General features: G+C 42.2%; 2 protein-coding genes across 19 annotated transcripts in view; both read left to right on the top strand.

The window, feature by feature from the left end:
* cadps2 (Ca++-dependent secretion activator 2) overlaps nucleotides 1-6947 on the top strand; it is a 122195-nt gene extending 115248 nt beyond the window's left edge. For 17 of the 18 annotated variants that reach the window (XM_043228815.1, XM_043228806.1, XM_043228808.1 and 14 more), the window contains 3 exons: nucleotides 3437-3544; nucleotides 5728-5832; nucleotides 6097-6947. In XM_043228815.1, the coding sequence (XP_043084750.1) occupies nucleotides 3437-3544; nucleotides 5728-5832; nucleotides 6097-6267 (384 nt within the window). In that variant the 3' untranslated portion in view covers nucleotides 6268-6947. Of the gene's footprint in view, nucleotides 1-3436; nucleotides 3545-5727; nucleotides 5833-6096 lie in introns of those variants that run through there. The other variant, XR_006248148.1, reaches the window with a different exon arrangement.
* Nucleotides 6948-9840: 2893 nt separating this feature from the next.
* Nucleotides 9841-12872, top strand: fezf1 (FEZ family zinc finger 1). The gene is made up of 4 exons (XM_043227570.1): nucleotides 9841-10941; nucleotides 11026-11160; nucleotides 11812-11944; nucleotides 12092-12872. Exons 1-4 carry the CDS (start codon nucleotides 10186-10188, stop codon nucleotides 12349-12351), a joined length of 1284 nt encoding a protein of 427 aa, XP_043083505.1. The 5' UTR covers nucleotides 9841-10185; the 3' UTR covers nucleotides 12352-12872.
* Nucleotides 12873-13466: the final 594 nt, after the last annotated feature.

Here is a 13466-nt window from a genome sequence, read left to right as displayed (position 1 = left end):
CTAAACACCCACACCCCATCGCTCCATCCGAGCTCTCAGCCTCGGCTCCCCGAGGTGTGCAGCGGACAAACACCCCATCTCCCCCTCGAATTATAACATCACCTCCACCTTGCGCTTTTGTGTAGAAGGAACGCTGCTCCATGTAAGCCCCTTTCACAGCTCCCGCTGAAGCCGGAGAGGGAGGGAGGAACATGGCTGTGGTCTGGCCTTTGGCACCGAACATTTCTGGGCTCTTGTCACGAAAGGTTAAGCTCCTCTGCTCCTTTGTGAAGGCTGCCATTCAAGCGCCGGGGCTTTCTGGCGAGACGCCCTCCCGATAGCGCTCTGTTAACACACTCGTTTGCACATTCACACCCACGGCTCGAATCTGCGCTCGCATTAGCGCTACCACAACAAAGTATTTACTCAAAACTTACACAAACGCACTTCACACGCTCTCTACTTCGACACCGCACACACACACACACACACACACACACATGCTCTCACACACCTGCACCTGGACAGTGAATGAGGCAGTGGCAGGAAGCCAGGCTAGCAGCTCTGTGTAATTACTGCGCATTTCGTCTCCCCTTCCCTTTCTCCTCTGTTTCCCATCCACGCCATTTATCCGCTCAGCTTAACCAGTCATTAACCTGGCCTTAATCGCACCGTCCCACACCTCTCCATTTATTCATTCACACTCGGCCCACACCCAAGCGTCATGGCATTGTCTGGCCTGACGGATCAGGCCTGTCCCTGCGTCCTCCGGTTGGATTTCGTACGAGAAGATCGTGTTTTGGTGTGCTTATCGGTCCATCACAGGCTTTGTCGTCCTGTCAGGGTTTAAAAAGACCTCGTCTTGCTTCCACCCAAGCGCCTTTTAAGGGGTCGCCGGCGACTGCAGTGATAAGTCAGAGATACTACATGCTTGGTTGTGCACAGGAAGTGGCAGTTTTCTTCCTTCATTGATAATATGATATGTGTCTTTGAAGACCTCTGAAGACCTCTCGCTCAACACGATATGAGATCCTCTTGAGATCCCAGTCGTATTTGATCAGCTGCTGCGTGTGTAGATATTGGCCGACTGTGGATGCGGTCAGGAGGTCATACCGAGTGTTGCTGTCCGGTATTTGAGGAATTGCTGACCATAATTAGTGACGTTACTACATTTTTAAAATGACGCAGCTTTTCTAGGAACAAGTTTGTTTTTACAACAAGTGTGCGAGTTTACAGCCAAGCGATGGGATAGTTAATAACAAGCTTGAATCTCTCATTTGAGTCCTTGTACAGAAGTCCATTCACTGCATCTCGCATCTTTTGTTGCATTCTTTTTTTATTTGCTTTAAGTTAATTCATCGGTGTGTTTGACTGCTTGATTGAGTGTTTTCTGGTTTTATTCGCATGTTTGTGTGTTTGTTTTATTTTGTAAGAGATACATAAAATGATATATTCATTGCCAATCAAAAGTTTTAGGCCAGTAAGATCATTTTAAGGTCTCTTATATTATATTTAAGGCTGCATGGGAAAAAAACGGCAATATTGTGAATTATTATTACAATTTTAAATAACTATTTTCTATTTGAATATATTTTGAAATTTCATTTATTGGATGTAATGGCAAAGCTGAATTTTCAGCAATCGTTACTCCTGTCAAATGAGTGTCACATGATCCTTTCTAATATTATTGGTTTTCTGCTTACAGTGCCCCTATTATGAGTAATGAAAGGTTCATATTTTGGCTTTGGGAGTCCCCAACAAGAAGTTAGCATGCATATAAGGTCGATTTCATTTACATTTCACCGTAAGAGCTGCATTTAAGAGCGTAGTGCTGCTTTGTGTGCAGCATTATCAGGAGAAACACTATTTGTACCGCTGCAAATATGGCACCTAGTTTCATTCAGACCAACGTTAGAAGAAAATATACTAATATTTCACGCTGACGTCAACATAAAACAGCTTGAGACTTGTTTTAAAAGTCGAATGAGTCGACTGTTCCTTTTTGAGACAATAACTTTATACACAGTGCACTTCCAGATTTAAAACTTTGCAGGGTGTTTTCATTCACTTAGAGCTGCGTTACACTGCCCGAAAGGTCACTTTCAAAAATTCATAATAGAGACACTTTAAGAACCTTCAGTGTTAAAACATTTATGCTGCTTAACACAGTAGGAGTTAATTTGTTTGTTCGGAAAAGCAGAGCTTCAGCACACTGGTACGGTGGTACATCATTGCACCTTTGCATTGACCAAGACACAAACTACAGGAAGAGAGGCCTGACAAGAGCAGGTTGATGTTCGGGAGTCTCTTTGCTCTCTAATAAAAAAGGGGGTTTTCCAGCATTCAAGCCCTCAAGCTATCTCAGCCCTTGAGTCATGGGTGGGAAACGTGTCACAGCAATTACAGCACTATTAGGATTTTTCCCTGTTCTAACAGCCCCAGTGTGAATAGAAATGTTTTTCCACAGGTAAAAGGATTGCTTTTAACAGGGTGTAAGTGTTGAGGGTGCTTTTTGGCTCTTTATTTCATTTTTTCTTTTTTTACAAGTTTACATGTGTTTTTATTTTTTAAAGCATTTTCTGAAACATCATCCAGCAGGCAGAGATATAGTGGCGGTGGCTGTCAGTATTTCATTATTTGTGTTTTAACTTTGTATTGGATTTGCTTGCCTTAACATTCAAAGAAGTCTTTGATGTGACTGTCTGATGCTTCGCCATACTAACAAAAACATGCAAAAAAAATTGTTAGTGAATGCAGAAAAGCAAAGAATTTTAGATAACAGTGATACTGCTGAAATACCAGCTTGTATTTTTTAATGATAAAAGTCATAGGTGTTTGAAACACTTTTGGTTAATTCACCAAGATTAGAATATGCAATAAAGGCCCATTCACACCATGCATCAGTGTTATAAGCATATGCTGTCGTTTTTGGTACAATAAGAAAATAAGAACTAAATAAACTGGTCAAAATGGCTGCCCACCCCTGTGGATAATTAAACCGCTTTTACTCTGCCATTGATCTGACTGGTTTTTTGATAAAGGTTTATACGGTGCGTAATGTATAATGTTGCACTTAGTCCACCTTTATGAAAGTAACATTTGAATGATTTTTTTATTAATCATCAGCATGTTTTCTAGCAAAATTTGATTTAATGATCATGATAAATGACATCCAAATAAGTAATAATGTGTGTACTGTGACAAGTCATATGTATATTAATATACACACATTCGTGTATACATTTCTGAAATATGTATATTTGTAATATAAATCGTTTATGAATGGGATATATATATATATATATATATATATATATAGTACACACATTATGTAAACACAAACGTTTATTTCTTTTGCGATTAATCGATAGTACAGCACTCCTTTGCATTAAAAAAAAATTAAATAAAGACTCAAATTGAATGAATGTGCTGATTTTGAATTTGTCACTCTCCACAGAAGCCTGGTATGGATCTAGCAGACACCTACATCACCTTTGTACGACAGAACCAGGATATTCTACGCGACCGCGTGAACGACGAGATGTACATAGAGAAAATCTTTGATGTAAGTTCCTGCCTGTTAGCGAACGCGCTATAAATGTGATTCAGTTTCACTCGACTGCTTTCAAACACTAGCTTAAGAAATGTTTCATAATAAGTCCACAGATCAATGCAAAGTTACTTCAAGCGAGTGTCATTTGTGCCAGTGTATGTGAATGAATATCCAACGTCTCATTCTGTTCCTTTCTCGGTTCTTTTCCAACTGCTTTCCCACCACGTTTCCTCAGCTGTGGGTATTGTAAAGCCGAGGCCGAGGGAGGTGAGAAGGGGTGGGGAAAGTTTTTGTAGGAAGAGGCGATGAGGCCTCACCAAGAGCACTCATCAGCCCACTGTGACCACTTCCAGCGCCTGAGCACTCACCCAGGGCTCCTGTTGACCTGTTTACTCTCAAACAACATCGAGAGAGAGAGAGGAAGAAGGCGCAAACTCATACGTCTCGCTCCTTAATTTTGTTTAGGACACACTGCTCATCCTTCGAAGCCGCTTCCAGACACAGCAGATCTATAGAACGCCACAAACACTCCATAGGATGTACGCAGCCCTTCCGCCCTTATAAATCCTGAGCAGATTGCCTTCGAAAACTTTCTATTCCGAGCCAGATTGGTGAGAAGCGGTGTTTGATGTCTTCTCTTCATTTATTAGACCTTTGCCGAGGCCACCGATGGAGACAGGCATGCAGGATAGAGGTGCCCTGCAAACCAGCAGCCTCTAATGCGTGTCACATGCTCACAGTCATGCACCGAGAGCGAGCCGAGAGGAGGGTCGCCGTGTGTCACCGCAGAAACTTCCTCATCGAGCAGCCTCAAATCCGTCTGTTTCGAAACATTTAATCTAATGCGCATCCCTTGGACGGCGAAAAGTTTGGGGCGTGAATATTTTTGAGCGCTGCTTCTTAAGTACGAGCGGCTCTACCATTCGGTGCTGTGCTGCGAAGGCGCTCAAGGAAATAAGGAAATCAGTCGCCGCATGCCCTTGCAGGCTGCGGTCTGTTTGTCCGGGGCGCTAAATCACTGTGATTAGCGGAGCGATGAGGTTTGCACGGTGAGGGGCCGCGGCCCTCAGACTGGTCACAGGTGCGGAGGCTGCCCTCCCCTGCCTCCCTAATGAACCAGAGAAGTGGACACTTAAGCGTGTGATTACCGTCGGAGATTCGTCTGATATGAAGAAATGCGTTGCCATTCTTTCACCTCCAACAATTAGGGCACAGTCATCTGTTTCCCAACCAGCCTAAGTGCTTCAATTAAGTGGCATCTCATCTTTCTGTTTTGCCTGCTTTTTGTTAATGGCAGGAGCGGACTTTGCTGATTATTGGTGTGCTGTTTGGATTCATTTACGCTCCCGTTGCAAATTTGCGAGCCTGATGTTAAATTGCATGGGAAGCTCAATGAAAACAGTCTTAAGTGATGTGTTTCGCCAGTAAACACGATGCTGTGGTCTTATACGATGCTGTCTTGCTTGTGCGTGAATCATATTCCAAGCGCATAGACGATCTTGGTCTTTTGTCGATGTGAGCTAATAATTTCCAAAATGAAATTACCGGGGCTGAATGCAAACACAAGCTGGTGTCAGAGGTTGTCATGCAAAAACCGATTCACAGACTGATCGCTGCTGATTAAAGAACCGGCTTCTTTCGTAGAAAAGACTGGTAATTATATAAGGTGTCCTCGCGTGAAGTAATACGTGAACTGAAGGTGTTCGGCATGCAAGGTGACCCCTTTATACACAGATTCAAGTGTTAGCCCTGTAATTAGTAGGTTCGGTGTCTTTAAGATTGTTATTGTGTGCAAACGCGACCTCAAATGATACTTGGGCCACAGGAAGATACTTGCTTGTGAGTTCAGTAATGAGAAATGAAGTAATGACTCTTAATGAATATTTAATACGACTAGGTAATCAACAGTTTCTCGGTAGCTCTTTGGTATAAAAAAAGAAAAGCTTGAGGTGGAATAAATCTATTTTCGAGGACTGCCAAATTCTGAGTGCGGATGGTACATTTTCTAGGCGTAATCGAACGAGAAAAACGCACATAAAGAGAACTTTTAGCGTTGACCAAAAGCCGCTTTTTCCTTCACGCCACCGTGTAGGTCACATCTACTTATTCGCTTAAAGTACTGAGGTTTTTTTTGCATAGATGTTACGTCCTCTTCAAGGTTTATTTCTCTCTCTCTCTCTCTCTCACATGCACAGCAATGGTACAACTCTTTAATGAAGGCGGTGTGCGCCTGGCTGACGGACAGACTCGACCAGCAGCTGCATGTTTACCAACTCAAAACTCTCATCAAGATTGTCAAGGTAAAAAAAGAATACAGCGTGAAGAAGTTTTTGTTCGAAACTCTGTTGATGCTAATTGACCATGACAAGAGTGTCAAGTTCAGCTTGGCTGCACAACGAATTCCATTACCATGAGAATGAGAGATTAATTAGCACACGAGTGCCATTTCAGGCAAATCCTGATGCGCGAGAAGTCAAAAAATAAAATCGACCTGTCCTTAAACTGTCTCATTGTTCTCCGTGCTTGTTTTGCTTCTCTAATTTTTGATTTTTTTTGTCGTGCAGAAGTCGTACCGTGACTTCAGGCTCCAGGGCGTGTTGGACGGCGCGTTGAACAACAAGAGCTACGAGACCGTTTACAACCGGCTCACTATCGAGGAAGCCACGGCAGCCGTGTCGGCCGCGGACGGTCTGCAGGGCATTACCATGAGGGACAGCGATGAAGAGGAGGGTTAAAGTCCCACCTACTGGACGGTCGCAAACTTGATACGAAGAGGTCGGATTCCAGCTCTCCTGATTGGAGCTCGCGCTTCACGCTTCCCAGCCAGTGCTGCACTGCCCTCTCGTCTAAGCCGATGTCACCATGCTTGTATAAAACTCTCATTGGCCACTTACAGACAGCTAAAGTGTCTCTGTCGTTCTGTATTTGATGTGCAGTGATACGGTGGCTCATCACAAGGCGAGCTCGGGAAGCACTTGTAGGCACAGATTTACCCACAAAGTACCAGCTGACGATTTTGTGAGTGTATCATAGACACGGTGTACCGGAGCGAAAACTAGAAATACAGAGCGTGAGGGAAGTGGCGTCTGCTTATGTGCTGTTTTTTATGTTTTCTTTTTTTCGCATCAGCTTCGGATCCTCAGGCCAAAGCTCCAGATATGGTGGATGAAATGCTAGCTGTTCACTGTTTATTCGACGAAATCGTGACACCGTTCCACTCAATAGCTATGAATTCACATTCAGATTCTTCTATAGAAGTGTGTCATGTGTAGAGTATGCTGTCGATGTCCAACTATGTTTCAGATGAAAGAAAATGTCACTGGATTTTAACAAGAGCTGTATATTTCTATTGTCTTTGTGCACCTGAGATCGCCCGGGTGTCTTAAGTGTTACGATTAAAGTGTTTTTAATGTCACTCCTCTGGTCTTTTCTTTGTTTTGCATCAAATTATATGACACGGGTGAAATTAAACCTTTATTTTAAAAAAAATATTAAAAAAAAAAAATTTAGCTTTTCGAAATGCGTTAAAAAAGACGACGTTTTTATATTTCGTTTATTTATATATTTATCACACGCTGCATTGGTTGGTGATTTAATATCATTTTAGGTAAGTGGAAACAAAAAAAACTTCACATGCAATTTTAGTTTAGGTTTATTTACCAAGGAGTTGGCAATAGTCAAATCATTTGTCAATGCTTGAATGTGATCTTACATATTCAACATTTTTATTTTATTTATATTTCGTTTCAGCCACTTTAAAAAAAAAATGATGCCAATTGCTGGTCTCGGTATTAAATCCGTTTAGCGTGCATGTTCTTTTCAGCATCGCTTTAAATGGCCTTTATCTTTATTGTGCATCGTATTAAACAAACAATTAAAACATAAAGAAATGGAATTCTATTCATAGGAACGCATCACTAGAACAGCTTCCCGTGCAGCGGGGTTAATCCATTATTTCTAGACGTCTAAACTAAATAAGACTTGGGTCACGATAATAGTGCGAGCTAGAATTATTTTTCAAATTCTAATTTTGCTAAATAAAACGTGGAATAAAATGCAAAAATAGACCGTTGCCGATGAAAAATGACATTTAATTAATACAGCTTCCATTTGCTGTTTAAGTCTGGCACGCGAGACCACGTTTTATTTAAAGCGCAAATGATTTCAGCTTTAAACGTCGTCTGTAATAATTAAGCGATCATTTCCATCCGGCATTAGAGACCTTGAGGAGATAGTCTGCCGTTATTAATTTTACCCTAAATGTGATATTAAAAATCTCAGTTTCACAAACGACTCCGAGGCCGTTTCTATTGTCGAGTTAGCTGTATTTCTTACTGAAACGCACTTTTCACTAAAATGCGGCGAAATTGGACTAGATGGGCTGACTAATAACTGGACTGTAAATTAAAATTAAACTCAAAATCAGCCAGACCTAAAGTGTTTCATATTAAAATCGGGTTACCGCTCGGTTGATAAGAGTTTTATATTGAATGCTTGCGCCGAAAAAAAAACATGACATTCTTGAAATAGCCTACAAACATTAAGCAAAACGAAACAAACGCACGAGATGCATTTGCGCCGTGATATCGTTATAAAGGGTTTTTTTTTTTTCGTTTTGCCTTCGCCCAGCTGAAGAAATCTGAGGAGCAGCGTATGACAACAGCGAGGCGACCGCTTATTATGTGAAAAAGCTCCAAATTGCAGGTTATTCGACACCCATCTGCTTCCAATTGAACAGCAGTCAAAATTAGCAATGTTCTAAAGTCGCCCTGAAAACACAAACATTATCATTTCAGCGCATTTATCTTAACCGAGCGCCGTTAAATTAAAAAACAAAAAAAAACAACAATATGGTATCACAAAGTATGCAGGCTATATATTTCAGAATAAACGCGCAGATATTTTAAAACCAAGGTATGTCACCGACGCGCTCATTTTTCCATACATGTTACCTTTTTAAACAGAATAATCCTTGACGAGAAACCGTCTTCGCATCGAATCAGTGTCAATTGTATTTCACGCCGAGCTGCCACTTTTCATTTCTGCCCGCGCTCGCGGACTGCCCGCGAACGCGCGCGACTCTCTCTCGCTCTCACGTGGCACGGTCTCAGCTCCTCGGAGGCGTTTTGCTGCTAATACCTCTCGTTTGGCGCACAATTCCCAGATGAGCGTCCTCGCGGCTTTGCGTTTGGAAACGAAGGTCGTCCGACGCGAAATATAGCTTTTTCGCAAATGTTTTTCATGCGCGCGCGAGATGGCGCGTGATGGGAGAACGGTCGCGTGATGTTTCGCTAACGAGACGCGAAAACGTAACAAATAATTGTTCGATTGTATTTGACGTCGAATCGCGTTTAGACGTGAGAGGGGAACGATCTGTGAATTTATTGTAAGCTAAATTGGATGAGAGGTGCTGCTGGAATCCGCCGCTTAAACGCTGTGGAGACTGGGAAGTGTTGTAACGCGGGGCGAGCTGTAACATCAACAGTTTAACCAATTAAAATTAACTACAGGGGTAAAATTACGATCGTATGTGACCAACAGCCCCCCGAGGTGACATTATAAGACATAAGACTTAGTATTAAAAAAAAGAAATTAACATTCGCCTGTGGGTTTAAGACATGCATGGGCTAGTTACTGTTTAGGCATTGTTTAGGTTGGCTACATTCATTTTTATTTGCATTTATTCGAATTGCACGTTTTATTACCACTATATTTGTTCGTGCACAAAATGTCAATGTCTTTTTTTTCCCTCTCGGTACTTTTAGCTTGTAACAACAGTTTAGGGAAAAGCAGATTTGTAAACAAATTTGTAGCAGGTAAATATTCCCCCCCAAATAAATTACGTTTATTTTTATAGCGCTTTTCACGATAGCAAAAAGTTGCTGGATTAAACGTTTATATTTTAAAGCTTCTGCGTTATATTTAGCTGTAACTTATCGTGTCAGGTTGTCCATATGGCAGAAAAGCGCACTGAAAGCGAAATACGTATGAGACGAATCAATTGAAAAAAACGGTTGTAAGTTAAGAGTTTGGTCTTAATTTGCGTACGCATGCAGATAAAACGCTCTGCTCGAGAATCGAAATAAAGTTGTTATAAAATCGCCTTTCATTCCGACCAAAAAAAAAAAAAAAAAAACGCGTGAGAATGCGGTTTCAAATCAGGTAATTCGGGAGTTTTCGTGTGTCAAATGTTGACAAATATGATGCGTGCGCGCGAGGTGCAATGATGTCACAGCGAGGCGCGAGGGGACCGGAGATTCGCCCAGCGCTTTACAGTGCTAATAAAGAGCACCTTCTTGAGTTAGTCACCCACAGCAGCGTGTAGGACAAGTGCAGGGAGAGAGAGAGAGAGAGAGAGAGAGAGAGAGAGAGGGAAAAAAGCCGCTGTAGTGATTGATATAACTAAATCGAGCATCTGGGCTGCTTTACGCGTCTTTGACGTGCGCGCGTGGTGAGCCCTGAGTTGCGCTATTGACAAAACACTCTTTATTGAGCAATCCGGGGCGGACATAAGTGCTGATTGTCCGCAATTGACAAGCAGCGGAGCAGCCAGGGGGCCTTGGCGCTTGATGATGTCTTTTCTTGCGGGTCACTGAGAGGAATCAAACTTATCTACAAGAGAAGGACACAGGTACAGGTGCTGCGCTCGAGCCATGGACGGCGCGCTGTACCACTCAGCGGGAATATTCGGCGCCCCTTCGGCTTCGACGGGAGGAAGCGTGATGGCGAGCTCCAAACCACTCGCTTTTTCGATCGAAAGGATTATGGCCAGGACGCCCGAGCCAAAGTCGATACCGTTCCCGAATTTGCTCCACGCTCCCGCGGGGAAAGCGGAGCCCAAGCAGTCTCCCGCGCCGCTGCACTGCATGATCCCGCTCATGCCGCTCGCCTGCGAGCCGCCTCATAAACTTCACGTCAATGGATTAGACCACCCTGACGCGTTTTCCTACAACGCGAGCGAGCTGCTGAGCATCGGCTTGAATTACAAGAACGAGCAGCCGGACGCGACGCCGTCGGCCATAGGACAGTACAAACTCTTCCGGCCGCGCGTCGTCAACCAGGCGTCGTTCCACGCCATGGGCGCCGCCGTCTGTTACCTGAACTGCGGGGAGAGCGCGTGTGCGCCTCACGCGGGTCTGGTGAACCTGCACCCCATGGCGTCGTACCTCCTCAACGCGCCGCTGCACGCGCGCCAGAAGAGCCTGTTCTCCTCAGAGAAGAGCAAACCGGACAGGTGTGCTCCTCCCGGCGCGTCTTTTAAGGAGCTTTCTCACTCCCACCTGCACCACTACATGAAGGAGAGCGCGCACATCTTGTCCGAGAAGCTGTTCAAGAACTCCGCGGCCAAATTAAACGGCGCCTCTCCTCAAACCAAACCAAAGGTGTTCACCTGTGAAGTTTGCGGCAAGGTGAGACGAGCGACGTCGATCTTCTGTTTTAGCACAGATTGCATCCTGCTCTTTTTTTTTTTTAACCCGATTTGCAATTTTCAGGTGTTCAACGCGCACTATAATTTAACGCGTCACATGCCGGTTCACACGGGCGCCAGACCGTTCGTCTGCAAAGTGTGCGGCAAAGGATTCAGACAAGCGAGCACTCTGTGCCGCCACAAAATCATCCACACTCAGGTAATCACCATTTCACTAATAACTATTAAAGTCCTATTCACGCTGGTGTGATCTCTCAAATCGATTTATTAACACACACCGAAAAAGCTGCGTGGAAACTGTTTTCATTTGCTGATAAACTTGCTATGCAAAGAAACGACTGCGAGTAGCGCACTGAATTAAATGTGAAATTAAAAAAAAAAAATTCTACTCTAGTAATATTTGTTTCATTTACATCTTCGAAAATAAAATTACAGCGCAGTGCTATTGGTAAACCCTACATATAGCCTAATGAACGCATTTATTGCGCCTTATAGTTTTAATACGCGATAAGACTATTATAATTCAGAATTTATAAATGTGAAATTTTCAGGTCGGCCTAAAAAACAGAACAAAACCATGCAATGAAAGCGTGCATGTATATTTTCTTTGTTGCATTAAAATGTTTATTTCTTAAGAGGTTTTTGGATTTTTATCAGTGAGATAGCAGTTTATTTAATACGGGTAAAAACGGGAAAACGCGATCCTCATTTATCTAATTTTCAACAATAATAAGCTAACAATAATAATTTCGTTTGAAATGAAATACGCTTCCGCTCGGTTTCCGTTTGCGCTCAGCGATGTCTTTATCTGTACCGCGTGTGAGAACGTTTCTTCTCTGTTTGTTCGCAGGAAAAACCGCACAAGTGCAACCAATGTGGCAAAGCTTTCAACCGAAGTTCAACTCTCAACACTCACACGAGAATTCACGCGGGATACAAGCCCTTCATCTGCGAATTCTGCGGCAAGGGTTTCCACCAGAAAGGTAGCTGTCCTCAAAGGCATTTTATATTTTGTATTCATCGACAAAAACATACAGATAGATAGATAGATAGATAGATAGATAGTATAGCATTGGCATGTTTTTTGGAATTAGCTTCTAACATTTTTTTATTATTATTATTATTTCAAGGAAACTACAAAAACCACAAACTGACCCACAGCGGAGAAAAACAGTTCAAGTGCAATATCTGCAACAAAGCCTTCCACCAGGTGTACAACCTCACGTTTCACATGCACACGCACAACGACAAGAAGCCTTTCACCTGCCCGACGTGCGGCAAGGGCTTCTGCAGGAACTTTGATCTCAAGAAACACATTAGGAAACTGCACGACATTTCCCCAGGACCCCGCTCTCCATCGACGCCCACCGCGAGCCTGGAGGCGCAGTAAAACTCCTCCAACAAACAAAAAAAAAAAAAAAAAAAAAAAAAAAAATTCTAACTGCGCATGCAACGGTTTATTTTATTTTATTTTTTGTATTTTTGTTATATTATTATTATTATTATTATTATTATTATTTGTATGATTTCGAGCGACCGTCATCTTTGCTGAAGCTCGCCTGTGAATGGTAGATTATTACATGATTATGTTTTACTCTCAGGGTATAACGACAGTCTTATTTATTTGAAACTGTGCTGTTGTCATTAACTTAAAGAGAGTAATCGAAACCCGTGTACGGAACATTAATTCTCGTGAGCGCTGTGTACTTTAAACCCCGTTTTATATGTTTATTATTTATACACTTCTTTGTATTAGCTATACTGTTTGCCGACTGTAACTGTTTCGTTCAATCAATGTGAATATATATGCAAGGTTTGTTGTAAATTTCCAATGACATCTGATCTGTCGAAAAGATTATAAAACATATGATAAAGGGGGTAGGGAATCAAAATAAATAAAACATATCTTATGCTAGCTATATATGTTGTGTGTGTGAATACGAGCAGACTGCGTTTTTCTTTTTTTGGAAATAGCTTAATAGATCATTTTTGATATAAATATGGAAGAGTTTAAGCGTCTTTTCTTCCTTTGTCGAGTAACATCCATTAGGGGTTACTTCATATTTCAGTTTAACTAAATAACATCTAAATGCCATAATCGGTATCAAAATTCTACTGCGCTTTAGAGGCGCTAAATAGAATTGAATAATTCTGTATGAAGATACTGTGCGCGCATTACGAAGAGAAAAGGCCCCCTCTGGTGGACGAAACTAAATAGGGACATGTATTAAGTATTTAGGGAAATGTGTAGTATTGTGTATTTATATTTTATGTATGGGGAAGATGAATTATATAATAATATAATTTTATTAAACGAGCTCAGACTGTTCCGCCAAAACGTCGCCAAAGCTCAGCGGCAATTGGTCACATTTAAAAAAAAATGCTTATGCAAATATTTGATATTTGCACGTATTAACGTGTCCAAAAAGAGCTCGTGTTAGTGGTTGGGGTCAGGATCGCCGGTGATTTGGTTTAAACCGTTAATGAGCAGATCTTGAGGCATTG

This window comes from Puntigrus tetrazona, chromosome 25 (genome assembly GCF_018831695.1).
Source record: "Puntigrus tetrazona isolate hp1 chromosome 25, ASM1883169v1, whole genome shotgun sequence".
In the NCBI taxonomy this organism is placed as follows: domain Eukaryota; kingdom Metazoa; phylum Chordata; class Actinopteri; order Cypriniformes; family Cyprinidae; genus Puntigrus; species Puntigrus tetrazona.
This window is presented reverse-complemented; position numbering and strand designations above follow the sequence as displayed.